Source organism: Polyergus mexicanus, unplaced genomic scaffold (genome assembly GCF_030449975.1).
Source record: "Polyergus mexicanus isolate NDT 795.1 unplaced genomic scaffold, iyPolMexi1.0 SCAF_2, whole genome shotgun sequence".
In the NCBI taxonomy this organism is placed as follows: Eukaryota; Metazoa; Arthropoda; class Insecta; order Hymenoptera; family Formicidae; genus Polyergus; species Polyergus mexicanus.
The window spans coordinates 10,916,977-10,941,828 of NW_027223322.1; the positions used below are offsets into that span (position 1 = coordinate 10,916,977).

At 33.3% G+C, this 24,852-nt stretch overlaps 2 protein-coding genes across 10 annotated transcripts in view; both read left to right on the forward strand.

The window, feature by feature from the left end:
* The window catches only part of LOC138939640 (PDZ and LIM domain protein Zasp), a 36,692-nt gene extending 22,235 nt beyond the window's left edge, over positions 1 to 14,457 (forward strand). For 3 of the 6 annotated variants that reach the window (XM_070307649.1, XM_070307629.1, XM_070307653.1), the window contains 8 exons: positions 549 to 605; positions 1,698 to 1,833; positions 2,320 to 2,364; positions 8,251 to 8,401; positions 9,528 to 9,714; positions 9,815 to 9,935; positions 10,230 to 10,345; positions 11,142 to 14,457. In XM_070307649.1, coding sequence (XP_070163750.1) covers positions 549 to 605; positions 1,698 to 1,833; positions 2,320 to 2,364; positions 8,251 to 8,401; positions 9,528 to 9,714; positions 9,815 to 9,935; positions 10,230 to 10,345; positions 11,142 to 11,219 — 891 coding nt within the window. In that variant the 3' untranslated portion in view covers positions 11,220 to 14,457. Of the gene's footprint in view, positions 1 to 548; positions 606 to 1,697; positions 1,834 to 2,319; positions 2,365 to 4,653; positions 8,402 to 9,527; positions 9,715 to 9,814; positions 9,936 to 10,229; positions 10,346 to 11,141 lie in introns of all 6 variants that reach the window. The other 3 variants (XM_070307669.1, XM_070307638.1, XM_070307660.1) reach the window with 3 other exon arrangements.
* Positions 14,458 to 15,831: 1,374 nt separating this feature from the next.
* Positions 15,832 to 23,863, forward strand: LOC138942302 (probable tubulin polyglutamylase TTLL2). 4 transcript variants are annotated; one of them, XM_070312445.1, is made up of 12 exons: positions 15,832 to 16,264; positions 16,656 to 17,012; positions 17,331 to 17,384; positions 18,034 to 18,216; positions 20,739 to 20,864; positions 21,150 to 21,253; positions 21,355 to 21,487; positions 21,567 to 21,843; positions 22,364 to 22,566; positions 22,658 to 22,921; positions 23,108 to 23,397; positions 23,497 to 23,862. In XM_070312445.1, exons 4-12 carry the CDS (start codon positions 18,139 to 18,141, stop codon positions 23,615 to 23,617), a joined length of 1,596 nt encoding a protein of 531 aa, XP_070168546.1. In that variant the 5' UTR covers positions 15,832 to 16,264; positions 16,656 to 17,012; positions 17,331 to 17,384; positions 18,034 to 18,138; the 3' UTR covers positions 23,618 to 23,862. The 4 variants fall into 4 exon arrangements, with proteins under 4 accessions (XP_070168546.1, XP_070168550.1, XP_070168554.1 ...); XM_070312449.1 differs by having other exon boundaries at positions 16,664 to 17,012; XM_070312443.1 differs by lacking the exon at positions 15,832 to 16,264 and having other exon boundaries at positions 16,467 to 17,012.
* Positions 23,864 to 24,852: the final 989 nt, after the last annotated feature.

Below are 24,852 nucleotides of genomic sequence, written 5' to 3' on the forward strand. Positions count from 1 at the left end.
ACCTTAGATAAAACTACATTCTGTTGAGATCACCAAATAAAAACTGACTGATATTTTGTTTAAAAGCATCAATATTTTGTCAACTTTATATAATATTACATATAACGTAAAGTATAATTTATTATAAAATTATTATAAAATATCATTTAGTATAAAATTTAGAAACAATAGTCGTAATTTAATTTTTATATCTGATGTCTGATATGCGTAGAGAAAAACGTATCGATTCATTTTTTTAAATAATGATCATATCATTGACTGAATCAAATGTTAATTACGAAACGGATCGATTAATCACCGATGCGTCATTTCACCGAAATGTCCTTGCAAGCATCAGCTTCCTCAGCGATTACTCTAGTTTGACCATCTAGTTATTCTAATCTTTATCTCGCGACCGATTATTTCGATCTCATGACTAATTAGTCTGTCGTAATCGGGAGCATATCTAATGATGTTTCTTTCCTCCCTTTTTGCCCTCTCTCCGTCCTATTCATTTTTAATTGTTCGTCGTCGATGCGACATCGATGTATCGTTTTATCGCATTGCAGCCTACCACCCGCCTTGGCACCTCGCCCGTTGATCCACCCAGCTTACGATCAGTTCAGGTAAAGTCTTAGTACGATTCGTAACGCTCTCGTCAATCTCCTCGATCGTCCTTCAAGATCATCGTCAGTATCGGCGATGATAAAAGTCAACGCTGTATGAGATATTGTTGCTTTGATGTAATATCGCAAAATTAATCCGAGTTTTCGTCATTCGAGAAATCAAAATAAATTTTAAAGTTATGCCTCGTTTGCGCGATTAAAAATTGAATCTTGAAGCTTTTTCATATTCCGATCACAGTGTATGTTTTTTTCCTATTGTCATAAAAGCATGAAAAGTTAAAATTTGAAACTATTAAATTGTTTTCCTCCTTTACGCATCCTGTGCGCACGCGTGTATATATAGAGAATATATTTTAATTTATATAATATTTAAATCTTTAAATTCACACACATATACACATAAGTATTTTTATATGTATATTTATAAAGTAATGGAATTTTATAATAATTAATAATTTAGATTATATGCTTTAATTTGATTTTATTTATTTAAAAAGCCAACAAATATATTTTATTTTTAGAAAAATAGTAATTTCTGAAAACTAATAATATATGTGCGCATATTTTTTATACAGTTTTGTGGTTCTAAATAAAAAAAAAAAAAAATTTTTTTAGCGATAACTATCATGTTATTTGCGGTAATTATTTTTTCTCAAAGACGTCATGCGTCGACAATTAAAATATATGCAGTTGCTTGTATGTGATTTTCCTAGCGAAAGTAATATTTTTAAGCATAAGGGGAAAGAGAGAGAGAGTGCGAAGTTTTTTGAGACTTTGCGCAATATGAGATACTGATTAACTATTACATTTTTACGTTGGTATTAGACGGTATCAAAGCATCAAAATCTCGTACATTCCGTTATTCGATATTGAAAAAATTTTGCAATTTATTAATTATATGAATATAATTTCACTTTATTTTCTACTAGACAAAATAAAAAAAGATAAAAGATTTTATCTGATTTAATAAATTATTAAACGAAACGAAAACAATTATTTAAATGTCATGAAAACGTCCCATTCTCGTATAAAAATTACATCAAAATATATATTACAATGAATGTAATTAAGAGAATGCTTGTGAATTCATAGGCACCAACGAGCAACAATCTCATTGGTCCTAAACCCTTCGGTGGATCGACTGGTTTTTCATCAAATTTGTCGCCGACTCCAACAATAAATACCGGTAGCAGTACTTTGCCACGTCCTCAGAGCCAGACTGTGACAGGTAAGTCAATATTACTATTAATATGAAAAAGTCCGATGATAAATTTTAAACAATTGGTGCAAGAGTGATAGAAATTTATTTATCGTATAAAATTGATGTTGGGTGACATCAAAATTACACAAAATTCATGCGTAAATCTATTTGTATAATTCAGGTTACATAATCACATCACATGCAAATATTTATTACAAATACAAAAATAGAAATCATAAGCAAATGCGATGAAATATTCAAGGTATTTAAATATATATTAAAATCCCTAACACTTTTTCGATAAGTCGAAATATTTGAATCGCAAGCATTAACGAGTAGAGGAAAGACAGCCTCTTTCTATCGTCTTCTTTTTTAATTTCTTTTTTTATTGAAAAAAATTGCGTCGTTCTCATCTGACAAATTCGAAGAAGTAATCTTGTAATCGGCCCAAGTTAATCGCGATCTCATTTCGTGAGTCCTTGGCCTAACTCCGTCTTCGATTCTTGTAAATAGGTCGATACTCTACCCTGCCAAAGCCAAAAAGTTCGCCTTTCAGAGGTACGACGAATAGATTAGAGCCGCCGGGTGACCGAGTTTCGAGCTTTGGCTGATACGCCTCCCTTGGCTTACATCCTCACGTTTTATATCACTCTTTCTCCTTTGCACGCAGCTCGTATATCGATCGATCGATCAATCGTTGGTTCTTGGTGGTTCGTATCATAATGTTTCTTTAAGTAGAAAGTAAAGATGGGAAATTCTTTCCCAAATTCAATCATCGGAAATTTTCTCGGCTCCTTATCGTTCGTCGTTATCTTGACGACGACGGCGAACTCTGAGAGCTATGACAGTTTGTAGCGACCTTCCGATATGCACTTTGATCCCTTTATACTCTCACATTTTAGAAATTTTCACGATAAACTTGGAAAATTGTTCTAGATAGTTATATCTTAATAATTTTAAATTCATAGCATCAGAGCAAAAATTTAAATTAAAAATTGTTTAAAATGAAATTAAGAATTTATTATTTAATCATAATATTTATAGGCATGATAAGAAAATGATTAAAGCTCTCTTCTGTAATTTTTCTTCACTTTTAATTATTTTTATATAATATTTATGTATACATATATAATTCCCCCCCCCCTCTTTCTTTTAAAAAGTTCTTTTCATATTATATTTCTAAGAGTAAAAAGAATTTTTACAATATTATTTCTCTAGGAAAAAAAAATTTTTATGTTATTAATCTTATATCAAAAGAATTTTTGTTATATTATTATATTTGAGAGAATGTTAAAACCATTGACAACTTTTTCGATAATAAACAATTACCACACGTTCCTTCGTAAAGTTTCGTTTCGCGTTAATCATACCTCTCTTCCCGTGCATAATTTTTCTTTTATCTTTTTTCAGCCGGTCCGTCTTTCAACCCAAAACCTAGACCCTTCTCCCTTACATTCGCATAAATCAATAGCTCTCGATGCCGCCGTCGTCGTCGTCATGCTGGCAACCAAAACGCAAACACGATCCAGACGATAAAAGTGCCAGACTTTAAAAACCGATTACGCTGCTCATGATTTTTCTTTCGAGTCCTTTAGAAATCTTTTAATGCTTCTCAATTAAGGAAGGAGGAAAAAAGAATTTTCTCTAGCTGTTTATAATATGTATTGATTAGTTTGTCACCATAACATTGCCATGCCATTGAATGCTGTTTTGTATTCAAAATTATTTTCGTTTTATTTCTTTTGAGACGCGAAAAATAAAATTATGAGTCAGCACATACACTTGATGATATTCTTAAAATAGCGCTTGATGACAATTCATATTGTCATCAATCCAGAGTATTGGATAAATAAATGCAGATGTAAAATAAAGTACACCTTCTTCATTGAACGAATGCACGTCTTTAATATTTTCATTGTGCCATCGTTTTTTTCAATACTCGGTGACGCGAATTGATACTTAATAGCGTTTTTCTTCTTCGCTTCACATCGATGCTTTCAAAATGCATTCAAGAAGTACTGATGCTAATACGCATTTTCATTGCGGAATCTTTTTGCTACTTACGATTGATTTAAAACTGATGTTTAACACTCGCAGGCTCGCAGCTTTCACGCTGCTCTATTTTCGGGTGTCAAGTGACTATTAAAAATGCACAGTTCCTGATTTAAACATTAATGATTGAAAACCTACAAAGATTTTTTCAAAGACTGAATTTTTATAATATCTTATTATATCGCTTCTTGTTCTTAATTTAGCATCGAGCTGTGCTCGTGGTTTCCTTCCATCGAAAATAGCCAGACAAAATAAAATTTTGTAAGATACGTACACCCGTTATAAAATATGTATAATAAATATTTTTAATATATATATATATATATTTATTTATTTATTATATATATATTAAAAATATTTATTATACATATTCTATAGCGTGTGTTTATATCCTAATATGCATACATACCAATATTAATTACAAATTATTAGTTACAATATTAATAACAAATATTTTTTAATGATGTATTACTGAGTGTTATTATCTAAGAATTATTTGAAATGTTTATCGTGTTTGTATATTTAAAATATACAATTTGTCGAATTTGGCAGAAAAATCGAAGAGACCACGGGCGCGTGCGATTTATCGTGCTTTTTACTCACGGCAGATTTCTCTGTTTTTTTTTTGTTTTGTTTGTTCTATCGTTCTAACGTGCCACAACGAACCTAATCCGTTACTCATCCTCACAAATGCATGTACCATGCATTTTTTTGTTGTGTACATCTGTTTTTACTCGCCTGCGTTTCCAAACCAATCCTTCATCTCTATCATCTCTATCGCATTTGCCACTCCAGAAATTCCTAGTAGTGAAACTTACGAAAGATCCTGCTATTACGAGATTGCGGAGAGTACGAGAGACCAGTTTCCTCTTCCCGATTCTACAAAATCCCGTCGGAATCTTATTTGGCCACCCCCAAAACCTATCGAAGATATCACGTACCCTACCGCTAGTCCCCTCTATATCAATCCAAATTCCGTTCTCGACAGAAAGTGCCATCAGGCGGTCAAAGAGAAACGTGCCAGCATTGAAGCTTGCGAGCGAGCTTTAAACTGTAGAACGGAAAAACATCGAAGTAAAAGTATCGATCGGGAGATCAAAAGGGCGTCGATAGAGTACGGTCATCGACACGAGATTGACGCGATGGACCGAGTGAGTTGTCCCGGACAACCAATGTATCAACGTGTCGAGTTAGTGGATACCACCAGTAGAACCTCTCGAGCGGATGTGATTACGTCAAGACCAAGTTCGACTGACAGCGTCCGAAGATCTTTGACGCCTACCAGGATCGTCCAACCGATTCCTAAACCGTGGACTGCGACCGTCAGCGGCGGCAGTACCAATCTTTACGAGCAGAGTTACGCGACACAGCGGGAACAGCCTGCGGAACAGATCTGCAAGAAGTTTATGCAACGGGAGGTCTGTCATCGAGAACGTGTATCAGGCGGCAGGGAACATCGGGAAGAACAGCGAGCATATAGAGCGGAAATCTGTCGACGAGAACAAACGATCTGTCCAAAACCGCCCTTGCCAATGCCTAAGCAAGAACCAGCGGAGATAGTTAAGGAAGTCGATACCGAAATTACTGACCTAAGAAATGATGAGACGGATGATGCGGAAATCTCGAAGGGAATTCAGGGCGAACACGACCTTATCACCGAAACGTCTGAAGAAACGGTGAACGGTATGCACGTGAAGCAATCAGCGACTTTCGAAAAAACCATGGAAAGAGTGTCTTCGCCGGAGAGATCTAGCACGCCGATGATTGAGGAAATTAAAAACGCGACAGAGTCGCAATGTCTCGCGAGAAGAACCGAGACGCATATCAATCGAGAAGTGAAGAACACAACGGAAGAACGAACTATTGAGGAATCTGCCGAAATGGTAACGTCAGCCGTCGATGCTCAGCAGATGTTGGAGAAAGCTAAGCAGGAGGAAGAGGAAAGAAAAAAAGAAGAGGAAGAAGAAGAACGAAGAAAGGAAGAAGAAGAAGAAAAAAAGCGTGAAGAAGAAGAGCAAAGACGTCAAGAGGAAAAAGAAAGAAAAAAACAAGAAGAAGAGGAAAAGATTAAAAAACATGTAACTTTCAATGAAGAAGATGAAGAGGTCGAGGAAGTGCGAGAACAACCGTTGGGCAGAACTGTTGTACGAGAGGAACGAATTACAGAATCAGAGGGATCCACTCCGGGACGTTGCAAGGTCACGAAAGAGACCTATGAAGAGATTACCGAGGAAGTGCTGGTCCAGGAACGCGTGAGAAGAAAAGGAGCCATAGAGGACGAGCGTAGAAAGAGTTTGCGGGAACAAGTGGAAGTACATCAGAGTCTCCGGAATCAACAGGCGCCGGAGAGACGGAATGTTGTTGCGAGATATAATCAACAGCCTCAGGAGACCATGGAAACGTGCAAGAAAAAAGTGCAGTTCCTGAAGGAGACGGAAACGGGACCGAAACCTTTACCGGATACGTTCGTGAAAAATTCCACACCGAAAGAATGGAAATCTGAAATGGTAAATGCTCTGACGACCGCGCCTGATCGATCTTATACACCGTTGAACGCCACTTCTAGTGTAAAGGAGCTCTACACCGAGGAAACTATTTATCTAGATCATAGATGTCGACCTAAGCCACCCAAAAAAGAAATCCGACCAATCTCGCCCTTCCAGCAAGCATTGACGATAGCACCCGAACGATCTTATACTCCTCTGAGTCGCGAAATCGGGCCAGAAGATCAACAGATCGCCAGTAGGTCGCAGACTCCGAATCTTCAAGTTCAAAATGGAGGCTTCTGCCCGCCGTTGGATATTCTGTATGGGAAAGAGAGCACAACGAGAGAATCTTACGCGCGAGAGCAATTGTGTGTCAAGAAGAAAGTTAAAGAGTCCGGACCACGACCTTTGCCTACTCCGCCACCTGATCATCATCTAAGAGATTCTTCGGCATCGCCTGCTACGAGATTTCGACCGGAAACACCAAAATTGTTAACAGCTGGTCTGAAGAAACCGGACGCTATACCGGCCTATCAAAGAAATCTAGTAGCAATGAAGAATGAACCGGTGGAAGGTCAGCCGTTTGTTCCTAGTAGAACTCCTACTCCGACACCTGCCAGATCTAAGTCACCTGCTCAAGGACCGCCCGAGCCGCCGGCATGTTACGTGAAATCTCAAGCTCCAAGGATCCGAGAGGATCCACCGCCGTCGAAACGTGGCGGATCGGTTCATTTTCCGTCGCGCAAGACTATCTCTTATCACGTGGAAGAAGATACCGACAGCGGACATAGAAAGCAAGAATATTCCGCTTCGAGAACTGTCAATTATGACGAGAAGGAGACAAGCAGTCTTGACGCGGGTCCAACGGACGCACTCTACGCTCAATTCCAGGAAACGCGGTGCATGACTAGCGAGGAAACCAACGAGCAACAGAACACCGCAACCCATGTGAAGAGAGCGCTTCAGGTAGTCGAGGATTTCGAGAAATGCGAGCGAAAGGATGTATTACCGCCGCAGAGTACGAAACCAAGCATTTGCGCTATCAGCAAAATAAGTCACACTAAACCGACCTTGATGTGTCCTATGATATCACAAACTAGTTCTGCGTCAAACAAACAGCCGACGTACAGCAGTTCTACGGAAGTACGTCATGTGCAATACGAGAATCCCTCGACGAAATCTTGTCCGGAGACCGGGGTGACTGTTCTACCTTGCAAAACGTATTCGGATCGTGGTACTAAGGCCGGTATCGTCGTGGTGCCCTGCGAGAATTCCCAAACCGTCTGTCCTAGATCCGGCATCTGCGTGACGTCTACGAAAGACCGGTCGGGAGTGTGCGTGTCGCCTTGTTTCGGTATGAGATCTGGTACCTGCGGTCAACCTTCGGGCACCTGCGGTCGCGAATCAGGCTGCGACTTTAACATTTCCGGCTGTTCTGATTCGGATATCTGTGTGACTCCCTGTAACGACGGTTCCGTCTGCGTGGCACCTTGCAAGAAGCCTGGTCCGAATCAGTCGAGGACGAATCTCCCCTTCCCTCAAATTCCGCTTCCTTACGACGAAACTTCTTCACCGGCTCCTCAATATTCAGCTCCGAGCTTCAAGCCTCGTACTAATCTGAGTGGTCAACTTGCGCGATTGACCGCCAAGAACGGCCAACAAAATGTACCGGTAGTACAGCTTTACAAGCCGATCGAGCCCCAAGCGCAAAATCAGCTTCCTCAGACTCGGGATTATAGCGAGAGCACTTACTGCCACACTCAAAGCTACCGCGAGACCCATTGTGAATCCGGCGATCATAGTCAAAACAACCGGAACCACTGTCAAGACCAGATCCATTGTGATCCTCTTAGTAAGACCCAGAATTTAGTAGACCCACCAAATTTGTCATCCCATCCGGATCTAGGTACCGGAGTTGGCGGCCTCGGCGGCACGAGCTCCAAGAGTGGATCGTTCGCTGGTAGCAGTGCGCCCAAACGCGGACGTGGCATTCTGAATCAGGCTGTCGGAGCAGGATCGCGTATACCACTGTGCGCTCACTGCAATTCATACGTCAGGTACTCGGGACTATGATTGTCCAGATCGATGATTATGATGCCTGCTATTTTCGTTCTTGTTCTTCATTGGATGTATTTGTTTTGCTTCCAATACTTTTTTTTCACTCATATTTGTTTCCGCATTGATATGTGTTTGTGTGTGCGTTTGTACTTTTTCCTGTTTTTTAGGTGCTGTTTTTTTGTTACTGAAGAGTCTTTTTATGACAATTTTAAATTGATGAAGAATTTATTTGAAATAAATATTAAAATGCCCACATTTTTTTTTAGCACTGCCGTGAATATGTTTAAATCAATGTTTCTCAAATTTATGTAGGTTTCTAAGTGCTGAATTATATCTAATCATGGACCACTGTGAGTGATGTAATTAAAAAATGCGCTAAATGTAACATAATATAATTACAAAAAATTTATTGTTGAATGCAATGTTCTCTCGAAACATTTTTTCTAATTTAATTTTATAAAACAGAACTTCGGATCTTTTTTTCAGAATATCAAGATAATTTTTATATTCTAAACCATGTGTTAAGATTTAAATTTATCATGGTAATTACGAGAGAGAAATCATTTCAATATTTTATATATTTATATATTAATTAATATGATTTATGTATAAACATATAAGCTTAAGCAAGGAATAATTTTTTGTCACATTTAAAATGCTTGAAAATGTATATTTTTGCTTATCCGAGTAATACACGAGAGTTTATTGTTTGTACTATAATAAGCTAACTGCAATCTGATTAACAATTGATTTCCGTTGCACGTTGTTGACAGCTAACGAAGATAATATTAATCACAAGTCAAGTAATCACAACGGCTTCACCCTAAAGCCAGTGTGCTGTAAAGGCAACAAAGAGTGCATAAGGTTCGTATAAAAAGTCTGCTTTACGCGCAAGTTACCATTAACACTGATATTTTGAAAAATACAACAGAATCCTTAAGCTATTATTGTAAAATATTAGCATTAAAAAATATCAGCCTTGTTTATGCTTTGTTCATGCTTAAGAAAATGATACGTAATATTGTCTCATGATAATTATAAAATTAATTTTAATTTTATATAAATTTTATATAAATTAATTAAATTTATATTAATTATACTGCATGAATTATAATATAATCACAGAGGACCCTTTATCACCGCTCTGGGCCAAATCTGGTGTCCCGATCATTTCGTCTGTGTCAACGCTCAATGCCGTCGTCCTCTTCAGGACATCGGCTTTGTCGAGGAGAAAGGACAACTCTACTGCGAATACTGTTTCGAAAGATTTATCGCGCCCACGTGCAACAAATGCAACAACAAGATCAAGGGGGTAAGTATACCTATTTAAGTGACTTATATATCGCCAATAATACGCAATCGTTTAATAATGCTGATTCGATTCATTAATGATTTCTATATTTCATGTTTAGGATTGCTTGAATGCAATTGGAAAGCACTTCCATCCTGAATGCTTCAATTGCGCTTATTGTGGCAAACTTTTTGGCAACAATCCATTCTTCCTGGAAGAAGGATTGCCGTATTGCGAAGCTGGTTAGTATTTTTTAATTATCAATCATAATCTCAATTACTTAATAAAAATTAATCATGAAAAAGATTATTCATTAATGTAAAATAATTATACATCGCTCTCATTATAAGTAGTATGATCATTTATAAATTAATTGAAAATTAATTGAAAATAATTTATTTTGAAGTTTTATCGGAATAGTCGTGATTATAAGTTCAATACGTTTTCCTTAATTTTTTATTTATTATATTTAATTATATATAAAAATTCAGAATATATTCAAAAAGAATTAATTAATAATCTCTTCTATAACACAGACTGGAATGAACTGTTTACCACGAAATGCTTTGCATGTGGATTCCCAGTCGAGGCTGGCGATCGTTGGGTGGAGGCCCTAAACAACAATTACCACAGCCAGTGCTTCAACTGCACGGTTCGTAATAATTCACAAGAAACTTCATCTCTTTAAGATCTTTACTATTTTTTATTTTACTTTATCTCATTTTCCAAAATTTTGTCAACATTCTAATGCATCGGTAAAACTGCATAAAAGGTAACACATCGATTTAATCGTTACTTAAATATGTTTGTAGAGAAGGTTTTTCTGAGTAATTCCCCGCAAGAGATAAGTAGGAGACGACATTGGTTTAGAAGATATAACAAATTAAAGTTTTATAGTGTTAATACTTTTCTCAGGTATTATAAAGTAATATTAGGAAAAATGAAGTTTGTGTACGTTGTATTTGTTGTAGAATAAACGAAGAAGTGTTTGCTTACATTTACGGGATAGGTATACTCATGAATACTTTGTCAATAATGTGTTTCATCTATTTCTCGCAATTAAAAGTTTGTTGAAAGCTTTTAACATGCGACTATATTTTTAAATCTTGTTGAAGATTGGAATAAGTTAATAGTAAATTTTTGTTTTAAATTACAAAGTAAACAAACTTCATTTTTCCTTATTTTATATAATAGAAAAAACATTAAAACTATGAAACTTAATTTGTTATATCTCCTAAACTAATGCCCCGTCCTCCATAAATTTCTTACGGAGAATTATTCAGAGGAACTCCCTTACAACATATTTAAGTAGCAATAAAATCAGAGCTGTGTTTCACGCGGTTCTTTTATGCAATTTTACCGAAACTACAATTTTGAAAAACAATATATAGTTTTTTTCCGATTCATTAAATGTATATTAAACGTATATGTCTTTATTAACTTATCAGATGTGCAAGAAGAATCTTGAGGGTCAAAGCTTTTATGCGAAAGGCGGTCGTCCGTTCTGCAAAAATCACGCGCGTTAAGATCATGTACTCTCGACCATCGCAAATGATCGATGGGATAATGAGAGGAGAAGAACAGGAAGAGTAAAATAATGAAGAGAAAGTCTAACGAAAATAAGAAGCGTACAATGTTAACGCACAAATTATTTTATCGTGATTACTTTTTTTTGTGTCTTGACCGAAATCATTGCACTAACCTTTTGTCAGATCCGCGAGGAATCCTTCATATAGCTACAAAAATACAGGATCAATTAGGGTGATTTTGGAAAAAAAAAAAAAAAATCTTTATCGTTAAATCTGATAATAAATTATAATATTGTTAGTAGTGATAGTTATTTATAGAATAAATGTCGCATAAAATGATATTTATATCATTCAGAAAAATAAATACAATAAAGAGAAAATCTTTAAAAAAAATAGCGAATATATTATTAATATGAAATAATATCATAATATCATAATAATATAATAATTGATATCACATTAATTATTTTTTTCTGATGTCACCGATCACCCTGATTAATTCTACACAATGTACACATTTTCACGAGATACTAATAATGCCTCGCGTCGTCCGGCTATAAGAGAGTTAATAATTAATATTTATTATCTAGCTCTAGCTTAATTAGGAATGCGACGCAGGAGACCAATAATCATTTAAATCCTAAAGAGATCAACGGAGTTGAAATCTTCGTTTTCCAATTTATGAAGTTTATTAATTTATTAATTTTTTTTTTATTTATAAGCACACAAATACGACACAACACACATATATACGACACACACTCAAACGGTATATAGTTTCTTTTAATCAAATATTCCTTGAAAGATATTCGTCATTATATATAATTCTATAGGCATCGCGCAGCTTGCGCTAAAAATTCATTCGTGCTTTGTAAAGTTAATGATCTTGTGTCTATAAAAATGTGTTTTGGTTTTCATTTGCGATTTTATTTAATCGTAAGTCCATCGCCGTATTGAATATATCATGAGTCGCGACGTCGACGTCGATTGCGAGCGATCAGCAAAATTAATTACGTTCGACGACATATCCTTGCACTTTGCAATTTCAGTTTAATAATAGAAGATCTAATCACACGATCCTTGCGGAGCTAGTGAAATACCTCGTAAAGTCGTTCGCGGTAGGAAACACCGAAACGATACAGCGCATAACGGATGCACCGTCAGTAAAGTCGTCGTTTGCTGATCATGGATCACGCAAAGGTCACCCGAGCAATTAGTATTACGTGAGCTATCGCATAATTTTGTACTTCCAAGGTGCATCGAGATGCAGCGAGCGCTAGCAAATGTCTCAGGTGGCATTCCATTTCTCGATAATCTACGATGGCGATGCTCCGTGACGAGAGAAAGAGAGAGAATATGATCGAGAGAGAGTAAATGAATGATTAATAAAAATCGGATTGAGAGGAAAGTATGAATGATGAATGACTGTGTATAAAAAGAGAAAATAATCATATACAGTTTCCGACTAATCAAAATTGCGTACAATTATAAAAATATTAGATTTCTATCGAGACGTAGGTCAACTCTTCGATGATTAACGATAGTAATCAAAACAAGTTCAAGTAATTTCGCTTCGCGTTTGCTCTTTTTTATAAGAGATGTAATCCTTTTACTTTATTGAAGTTTATTCATCGCTATTTTCAAAACAGTCGTCATTAAACATAAATTCTATTTCTAATAAGCAATCAAGCATATGTTTATTATTATCAAGCATATAATTATAAATAATATTAATTAATATTATTATATGAATAATATTAAATAAAGTGTTATTTCTTTGATAGAGTAGAAGGATTAATCTCTAAGGCATATGCCAAAATTATTATTAATAAATAGAAAATGTTATAATAAACGTTATAATAGATAGTCAAGAACTCTCTTAACAAATTTAAAAAAAATTATTCTCGAAAATATGCTAGTCAAATGCTTAAAATTTTGTTGTTAAAATTAGGTTATGATTATTTTTTAAATTTCATAAATTTGCAATAAATTGTTCTTAATTCATAAACGAAAAAATGTAAATTTAAAAAATAACGAATATTTATTAATTTATGAGCGTCAGTCCGGCATATTGTGCATGCAGATTGTTAACGAGTATTTTCACCGAAAATACTTAATAGCTTTACTAAATCGACGAGCAGATATATATTCACAATGCATGCAAACTTTACCATAAGTCATCTGCCGTACCCTGGAATCGGCCAAGACTGATAACAGGTTCAACGTGCATTCGGGCTTTCATTTAATCAAACGATCGATCCGTCCGTCAGTTAAAAAAAAAACGAAAGGCTGAGATTCGTACGGTAGAAACGACCTGCCGTGCGCTTTCACTGACAACTCTTAACTCCTAATTATTGTGATTTGTGACATCAATATCCTTCATAAGAAAAGAATTCTTCAAAATTATCAATGAAACTCTTAAATCCAAATTCACATTTATAATTTTTTGAAGATCCATGTCTTTTTAAATTTTGAAATGTTTTGGGGGAAAAAGAGATTTCTTAATATTTTTAAAAACGTCTAAATTTTTTTTGAACTTCCAAGATTTTAGACGCGTACAATATCATCTAAATTTACGATTTCTTCATGGAGATAAAAATGATAAATAATAAACAATAAAATTCTTAAGTCAAATTTAACTCTGCAATCAGTTATCTATTATCTGTAATCAGCGAATAAAATGTTTTTCGCCTTGACAAGCTTTTTTTCATAGTATCAGGACGATATGTCATTTTAGTCTCTGCTCCATTTTACGAAATTAAAAACTCAAACAAGACTAACATATTATGTTATATCTAAAGGTTACCGATTTTTTTGTGCCATTTGCGCGAGCTTCTGTTATTGTATAGTTATAGTTTCTGCGAATGAGAACGAACAAGAAAAAGAGAGAAAGAGAAAGCATTGCGCGACAAATTTCGACAGAATTCATTTATTTGTGGTAATATATAGTATAATCTTGTAATTATATAGTGTATAAATGTATCTTGAGTTGTGTTCGCGATAATTCTCTAAAAAGGAAAGTATATTGCGCGAGGGGATTTGACTTTCCCCGTACAATCGTGAATATAAATTTCAACGATCAATCGACTATCGCCGATCACTAACAAAAGTATAGCGATGCGGACCACGAAATTTCAACGTTCTGATACTCGGCCAATTATTAAAATATCGTACAAGCCTCTGTATGCGTGTTATGTGTTGCTTATAAAATAAAATGAAGTGTATTCACTCAAAATTTACTCTCAATCTTCCTCATCCTGTCAACATTGAAATATTTAGAAATCAATTAGCATAATTATCTTAAAGTTCCACGATAAATATAAAAAATATGTGTTATACATTATAAAACTTTGTTACTAAATATAACGAGTAACTCAATTAAACAATATTAAAATATAAAAGATGTTTGTTTCAATCTATCAAGAAGATCTTATGTTTCAAAAAATGATTTTAATCTTGCAAACGATAATATTATATCTAAACGATAATATTACGCATACAAATATAAATATAATTGCTATTCAGTTTTGAATTATTTTACGAAATCTCTCTGAGGTTCATCAAAACTATGTGAAAAGAGTTTCCAAAGTTCTCTTATCAGTTAAAACAAGCTTTATGGGAGATTCGCGTGTTACACCGAAGAATATAATAAAAATCCAGTAAAGTAGTTCATGATAAAACATAAGGAAAACGTCATACGTTATTTACAAATGTTATTTACACCTGATATTAGATACTTCAATGAACGAAAGAATCGAATGTATCCTGAAGTTTATTTTGAGACAAATAAAGCCGCGAAAATATCATATGTACATTCCATATCGAGTGTTATTTTTATCCATCAAAAGAGATCAATGCGATTAGAATATCGATGTTCGACAAAAACAACTACACTAATTTGAGTATTTAACAGAAACAGTCATTCTCTACAACGTTTCATCGATTTGTCATTAACGTGGCCTTACGGTACCTGGCCGCTTCTGAAGAATATGACAGATACGAAAAAAATTCTGCCTCTTTAAACATCCAAAATACTTCATAAATAAAATTAACATATGACATTTAGATCAAAACCAGATCCTTATTGAAAAACTGTTGAAAGATATTTTTAAAAAAGAACCACTCTTGACAACCATATATTTTTATAAGAGAACTGTCGATGTGTGTATATTGAAGAAATTTATTCGGGATGCTACTCTCTTGTAAAAGTAGGACTTTATATAAAAGCGGAAATAAATAAAAATAATAAAAAATCATCTGTCAAAAATAATATCTAGTTCTAAAAAAAGAGATATTTCAGATTTTACATTTGCAAATGGAAACTATCTCATTTAAAACTTTCTTGTGATCTTAAAACAATATACGAATTATTAGAATTTACAGAAAATCAATTATTCTCATATATTTATTATCAAAAACCTTGTCTGTAGGTTTTTTCTCTCTTTCTCTTTCTTTCTTTGCCCACTGGCTTTGATTTTAAATATAATATTGAATATTCCAATGTCTTCTACTACTTCTTTACGCTTGATTCTCGCAGCAAAAAAGTATACAGTGAAAATTTAAAGCAAGACACTTGACATTTGACGTCAAGTCGTTGAGGCATCAGTATTACGTTCACTTTTTTCATTTTTACGTATAACCACAACCATTTAATCCGTAATTGTGTCCTTCTCGTTAATCGTCAGCGAATCTTAATGATTGTTAAACATGCTTCATATCGTTTCGCTGTGATAAAAATATTTCCACAAAATTAAGGTAATCAAACATCCTAATTAGACGTAATTGCTTAAACATTCATCATTTTCAAGAACGATAATTATTCCCGTATCTACATATCTATTGTCGCGTGACATCTGACAAATGTCTTCTCTCTCATTGTCAGTCAGAGTCATCATAAATATCAATTACAATTATCCCCCATTAACAATGCGTCGCGTCAGTCTTTAAAAGCACGCAGTTGCTAGAGAAAGATTCAATGTATATTCGAACTTGAAAAGCTACTAGAACGCGCGTTGATCTGAATTGCAATGGATTAATAATTCGTATAGATACATTTAATTAATTAAAAATACGCTAATAATAATCATTTTACGCATTATATAACTTTGAAAAGTTAACAAATATTTTTCTAAAAAATATTTTATTTCTTGAAACTCTCCAATGATAAATGTATTATTATGTTATCTTGATATTTTATTGCATTATATTTACTTCGCTTTAAATTTTAAAGTTATAAATCGGAAAATTAACAATTTTAAAAAGTCGATAAGGGAAAAAAATATAATATAATTAAGCTGAAATTATTCTGATATCAATGTACTAGGTTTCAACTCGAGGTCTAAAGTCTCATTAGCTGCCATTATTGGCTAGAGAAAAACAATAATGCGCGTCGCGTGCTTCTAATAACCTTCCATAAATTTGTATTATCTAAAGTTCCTCAGATCTTTCCCCAATAAAACTGCTTCTGACCGCCTACTATCCGGCATTCTCTTCCGGCGTCCTTGCCGACCTTTGCGGCAATCGCGGCGGAAAGCGCATAAAAGCTGCAAGCGACCCACAGGTAACCTGCGCATCTGCGAACCAGTCGAAAGCGATTGCGTAGACCGGAACGTGGCCGCGCATCAGTGAGAGTCGAAATCTCGCCTTGTCTACATCCGTTATTTTAACGAGAAACATCGCGGACAAAAAGCTTCGATGTATCGAAATCACAGATGATTCTAAACTCATCGAGTCAAAATGGCAACACAATTGTCAGCGAAATTAATACTTATGCCGATTACAACTGCCTTCGTAAGTCCTTTATAAAAATTAATATAAATATAAGATTATAATTTATATAGTGAAATGTTTTCATTCATAATATATAATTTTTGCTGTAATTTCACTTACATTTTATTTCTCTCTCTCTCTCTCTCTCTCTCTCTCTCTCTCTCTCTCTCTCTCTCTTTTATAGAAATTTGTTATATAAATATATATATAGACATTTAAATAAATTATATATCTCAAATATTTTTAACATTTAAAATAAGATTAATTTCTGTATATAATGTAATTATATATAAAATTTGTAACTATATATATACGATAAAATATAATACTTATTTACAGATAGCTTTCTAAGAGGATTAATGTTATTAATACATGTATATATTATCTGCAAAGGTAAGTTTATATATTTCTTTTATTAATACCGAGAAATCAAATACGACTCATGTGACTTCATGACTTACACGCACTTTATATTCAAAACATAACAAACATGTTCCTGATATTGAGTTGTACTTGTACAATGTGCATTAACACACAGGCGCACTTTATGTATCAAAAAATACAATACAATATGCTTTTATCATGTAATTCATATCAATCAATTATCTCACGCTTCTTTCTTTAAATAATTTCGTCTGTTATTTGTAAGTACTAAAGATGAATTTATAACTTGTTATTGCTATTTTTATCCCGGAAATTTAAAAATCTGCATTTACAAAATATCTAAGTTTACCTATTTCATATGCACACACACACACACACACGCTGTTTAGTAAAATTATATTTATTTTTGGGTAATAATGGTTGTTTATTTTCATCAATAATTGCGTAATTTTTATTTCCTTTTGCAATGAAAAAAAGATCTGAGATAATATTCTTTCATCTTTCGATAAGAAAAGCAATGATTTTGGTTTACTAACAAAAGACTTGATCATTACAATAGAAAATTGAGTAACTTAGAAAATACTGTAACTAACTTATCGTCGCGTTTGCTAACGTAAACATTATATTTAACTACTTAATTAATTAAATCTGTTTTTAGATTACATGTCGTTAATATATTTCTGTGAAATGTAATGTAACATCGATGTAATTCAACCGGAGGGAGATTCGTTGTATTTATTATTCAAAAATATGGTACTTCGGCATGGCAGTAAAATGCACGGAAGGCCCTTTTGTGTTCAAACTAAATGAGAACGGTACCGGACCGCATTTACTTGTACAGGTACAGTTAATCGCATTTTTCACGATTCCACAGACACTATGATCGTCGATCAAACTTTCGATAAAGCACGAACGAAATCATAAACCAAGTATTCCAATCTACTCGTAGAATCTCTACACGTCATTCCTTCGTTTTTGCACGAGCGTTGAGCAGCGCGATGCATCGCGAACAATCGATTCGATTCGAAAGGTCGTCAACTCCGACGAAAAACATATATAGTATATTCGATACGTAAACGCGGAGATAGGTGTTTTCTAGTTCAGCTTTCATGTCCCTTAGAACTTTCTCGCCATACGGTTACAAACTTAAATCTTAGCGCCCTTGAACCAAGTACTTTTCAAGGTACACACATACATACGTGCATACCTGCAACGCGCCTCTACCGTGCATACGCCGTTTTTAAACGCGACGATTAGGTAATTGTGACATGCAACGATAAAAAAAGCAGAAATCAGAGAACTTGGTTGGATTTTGCAGAAATCTTCGGCATGAAGATTTCTCATTTCCGTGCTATTTGATTGTATTCTGTATCGGCACGTTATTATACCCTTTTTCTTCATTAAAATTTCGAAAAAGTTATTATTATATAAACAACCGCAAATTTTTAATTCCTAACGCTACATTTCAATTATATTTTAACTAAATCTCACAAATCAAATTTATTTAAAAAGATAAAGTTCAATTCAAATAAACAATAAGACTTTTAATAGCAATTAAATATTTCATCGCTTATAATACGAAAACTATAATATTATATTCTCTTTATTTTAAATAAAAAATTAATTATAAATTCATAAAAAAAATTGGATCAGGAAAGAATGGATCATATATAAACAATATAAGTTATTATCGGAAAAATCTTAGAATTCCGAAAAGACTATCATTTTCAATCATAAACTTAATAATGATACTTTATTCTAAATATAATATTATACGCGAGTCTCCAAAAATAAAACGACGCGGAAAGATTAAAAACCTACTTTGCGATAATTAAAAACCGCACAGAAATTTGCAGGTTTTTACCAGCAAGTGATCAAAGAGCTCGTTACGCTTGAATATTAAACGTCATACGAGTAGTGGCTATACGAAATTACCTCGCTCAACGAACTTCATTTAATAGGCCAATTGTTGGTTTGCCTTTGACAGTTAACTATAGCGATCGAGCAAAATAGAGCAGAAAAGATTAGATTATTCGTGAAAAAAAAACAACCTAAAAAATGGAAGATTGCCAGTGACAGCAGTCCCTCGTATAATTCGCGAGTCATTCGGAGTTTGCATAAATGTGTCTAAAATATTGTAAGTTCGTTGAAAACTCGGAAAGTAGCTCAATCGCTTCGTACAACGTATGATTAATCAAAATTAAATAATAGCGTATCTTATATCAAATGCTATAGAATTTCAAATTCCGTTGCATGTTGTAAGAAATTTATATAAGAGAGTACCGCATCTCTAAAAAATTAAATTTGAAATCCGGAGATACACAAATTAAATTATAACACGTTAAACAAACACGTTCAATTTAAAATATGTACACGAACAAAACTCATCATTCTCGAATTATTCAACTACATAATTAATCTTTTTCGATTATATATTTATCTTCGCATAATTAAAGTCTTTTCAAACTGTCTTAAAGTCATATTTTTAAAATAATTTTTTACAGAATGTTATAATAGGAAAGTTATATAATAAAATCTTATAAGTAATATCTTTATTTTAAAACTAAAATGATTCGAGAATAAGCTTTTTAATTAAAGTGATATACGAGATTTAATTGTAATCATAGACCTTGGTTCATTTCTGATACTGCGAGCAGTCATTCCTAATGTTCCAATAACACGACAATAAATCAAGGGCGGCCGTCGCTATTTTCGTACCTCACCCTCGAAAGTTTTGCGAAACTTCAAAATGCGTAGTGCGATGTCTGGAATTAATGAAGTTATTTTCGCGCGGTTGCCGAACTGTAAGTGGTTCCGGCTTATCAATTTGGCTAATTGAACCGACGCAATACGTATACATATGTATAGATAGCATACACATATGAATTAAATAGATATCGATTATGGTATTCCGATTGTAACTAGTATATATAAGCGCGTATATCGCGAGAAATAAGTCGAATGCATTTCGAATATATTTATAAGAATATTTATATTCAAGAATCGATTGCATTATATTTGCATCGATAAAACTATTATTTTTAACGATATAGTCTATATAAATAACTTACTTTAAAAAAAAAAATATGTTTCAATCTAAAACATTTACGAGTAATAATTAATTTATAATTATAAATAATAATTATGAATTTCCATGAAACGTAAAGATATAAATGAACATAGTACAATATATTGATGATTGCAAGATATATTTCACCATAGCATTTCACATTGTTGTCATCTGGCAAAGAGGAAAAATACTCGAGCATTCGCGAACGTATCGACATCTGAGATAGATTATGAATAGTATTTAGCCCTTGTCGAGCCATCCTTTTGCTCTATTCGCGAATGTTATTTCTACAGGTTTGCACGGAAAGAGGATGGCGGGAGTATGCCGGCGAAAATAATGTATTCAAAGATCGATGGAATTTATGGTGGCGGTCCGGAGGTTTCCCCACGTCACATTATAAGCCATTACACCCCTGGCAGGTAATAATACAATATCTCTACCTCTGTTTTAAAATTTTTCGCGTAAAATTGCAAAAAAAATTAAAAAAAGCATTTGTTCTTTCAAATTTCTTGCAATTTTTTATTATAAGAAATAAATTTTTTGAATAAATAGAGTTAGTCAAATTCAAATTTAATCGATAAAATGTCAACTATTCGTTTCAATAGTCTTCTAATTTTTTATTGAATTTAAAGATAATTTACAGCATGAGATATACATATAGAATTTTAGTTAAGTCAACGTTAGCTAGATTATTTTTCGAGCAGTTTGTCAATCGGATACCAAAAGGAAATTCCATCTGTCGAAAGGATAAACTGATCCGTCACTTGAAATGTATGAAAAAAATCCACGGTTCAATTTACGACTTCAGGTATTATGAACGATAAATAAACTTTTATCAATTGTTTATTTTCCCGTGATATTTAAAAGATAATTATCTCTCTTTCTAACAATATTAATTTAATCGCATAGTCCAGCAGGATATAACTTGCCTTCCGAATACACGAAATTGGCCGAAGAATGTAGTCGTTACGAAAAAGACTACAAAATTTGGATTTGTAAGCCAGTTGGGCAAAGTCAAGGAAAAGGAATTTTTTTGTTTCGCGTAAGGCTTCTCTTTGAGAATACATCAGTGCAAATCGAAGTAGAAATCGCATAAATTAAATGTAAATATATCTTTTCAGAAATTAAGCGATCTATCATACAACAATGTCGCGGTTGCGCAAAGATATATCGAGAATCCTTTGCTAATCGGTGGATACAAATTCGATCTTCGCCTGTATGTATGCGTACCATCATATCGTCCATTGACGATTTATTTGTACAAGGAAGGTTTGGCTCGTTTTGCTACCGAAAAATTTTCCTTGGAACGATTGGACGATCCGTTTCGACATCTAACTAATTTTTCCCTAAACAAGTTAGGACCAGGCTACTCAGAGAAGAAGGAACGCATCGGTGCCGGTATCTGACGCTCATAATTTTATTCACACTAGACATGTTTTATATAAATTGCAATTAACTAGCATATCACATATATATAAGACTTTACATGTATTATATATATATAAATATAAAAAATTTTTATAAAAAATTTTTTTTGTTTAATAATTTTACGATTTATAATTTTTGAAATGTATTTGATTATGTTTTATTTATAATATTGGGTTGGAAAGAAAGTAACGTCATTGTTATTTTTTTTTACTTTTACTTTTACTTTCTTTTTATTTCTAATAAAACACATTAAAGTCATCTATTGAGAATGCAACATTACTTTGCTTCCAACTTAATATGATAAGAAAATTATTCAATTTTTATTCGCAAAGTATTAATATTTTTTGTTAGATAATAATTAATTAAAATTATTATATATATATATATATTAATTATTTAATTTTGTTCTTCATTAGTGCCTTGTTCTATAATTATATGTGAAGGTTAAAAAATTGAACTAATACATTTGAACTTTTTCATCCCTACATAGGATGCAAATGGACATTTACACAATTAAGAAGATATTTTGAGCAATCAGGATACTTCGACTGGATTCTATGGCAAAAAATCTCTTGTTTAGTGAGTCTAACGATCCTAAGTCAAGCGGCAGGCATTCCTAAATCCTCGAATTGTTTTGAATTTTTCGGTTTTGATGTGTTAATCGACGAGAATTTAAAGCCGTGGCTCTTAGAGGTCAATACAACGCAAATAATAAAATTAAATAATTCAATCTCGAAACATTGTAATAATGCATAACGAATTTATACAACAAATTAAATTACAGGTGAACTTAAGTCCGGCTTTGAGTAATGACTGTGAAGTTGATTCGGAAGTGAAAAAGCCCCTATTGCATGATCTATTTGATTTATTAGGTCTTCCAGTGTGTAATACCGGACTCTCCCTATTTACAATCTGGTCCTCCTCTGATCGCGTCGAAGAGGACGAGGGGGAAATGTCTTCCAAATTCGGCCGTTCTACGAAAAAAAAATCAAAACTCGGACGAGAAACCGATGCTTTTCTCAATCTCTCCTCGGATACCAGAGCTACGGTAACAATAATAAAATTCCAAAAATAATATTTTTAGTTTAATAGACAAGAAACACGAAAAAGATTAATCTTAAAAAATATTAAATAAAAATTAATAATATTATCAAAAAAAATTCACATTTGCAAATGTGCTATTTATTGGAAAAGAAAATGTGCTGCTTGTATCTCAATTTTTTCTCATTATCAGTTAAGACAATCAACTCCGGAAATTTGTTCAACTGCCTGGTCCCATTACAATCCGCTATTAATGGACAAATACATACGTCGAGGATATAAAGGAAATACGATCGAGAATTACGCTTCCAAAATGATTTGGGACAACGGCAAAGATTGGAGAGTTTCCTGTGTAAAGGAAGGTGGATGGATCCGTATTTGTCCGTTTACTCGGATAAAACATATTGAGAACACGGAAAATGTGAGACCGTCACCAAGAACTGTTGAAAACGAGATCAAAAATATGATCCTTTCTATACAAAAGTAATTTGGCTTTATTAAATATCTTAATTATTTTATATGATTTATTTCACAAAGCTATCACACACGTGCCATTATTTCAAACATAATTTTTTACCATAGGTATTTAAAAGTCGTAAAGGAAGTGCAACAAAGAAACGAAAAACTCACAGATGAGCAATGCAATGCTCTTCTGCAAAATGCGCTAGAATTAAACACGGAAGTTTGGCTGCCAAAAAAGTAAAAACCTAGAAGTCTACATTTTTTGCTCGTATCCATAATTTTCACATCTATTTACCGTCTACGCTTGTTAATTATAGCATTATTTAAAAAAAATACTTTGTACAACTATGTACAATGTACGTTATAATGAATGTGCATCTCGTTCTCTTTATTCCCTATTGAGATCTTTATAATAAACATATTATATTTAATATATAAAATAATTAATTACGAAATTTTATGCAGCAATCAGACATTTATATAATACTTACATTTAGCATTAAATGTAGCCGTTTTATGCTCAACTCATAAATAAAATTATTTTATTACGACATTATTGTTTTATAATTTAATAACAATGAGATTGTATTATATACCATAAAAAACTTTTAGTTTTACTCTCTCTCTCTCTCTTTCTCTCTCTAGCTTCAAATTTTTAGAATTCTTCACATTTTTATATAAGCTTATTATAATTATTAATTACTAGATTATAGTAGTTAAATTAAATTAACATAAAATTTTAACCTTAATATAATATCAAATTATTATTTTGAATTCAATGTGTTATTGTACAGTTATAATGTTTTTCATATAATAATAATTCTGTTATTATTATAATCAAATTAATTTTCTATATATGTAAATTTATAATCATATTATAGATTATTATACAATAGATAGCCACATTTAGCGCCAAATGCAGAATGCATACATATGCGATCTTCAACCGACGATAATAAATCAAATTACTCACCAAAAATTGTAGCGTTTTGCCGTGTAATAATCGCTTCTTCGATTTCAAATTTTCGGCTCTTTCCCTGTTTCATCGAAGATACATCTGTGGATTGAATTATCGGCAAAAGACATGATGCTCTGCAATCACACGAATATAAATTGTTACTACCAATCAATCATATCTAATACTAAATATATACTGCTTATACGCGATCATATTATAATTAACAATAAAGAATCAAATAAATTTACTCACCGAAATTCACCGTATACACTACTTCAACGTATTGTGCGTTGGGCCTATAATTCCTTGCGTGGTAACCGTTGACCGCGCGATCACTCGCATGATAAATAACACTCGAATTTCGACCAACTTCTCTCGCTTCGCGTCACACGAATTTCCTCTCCACGCGTGACAATATATGATTGCGAATATAAACGAACGCGATGCGATAATAATCTGAAACTTTATTTGCCATTCTCGATGTAAATCAATCCGCTCATTCGCTATTTGATGATTAA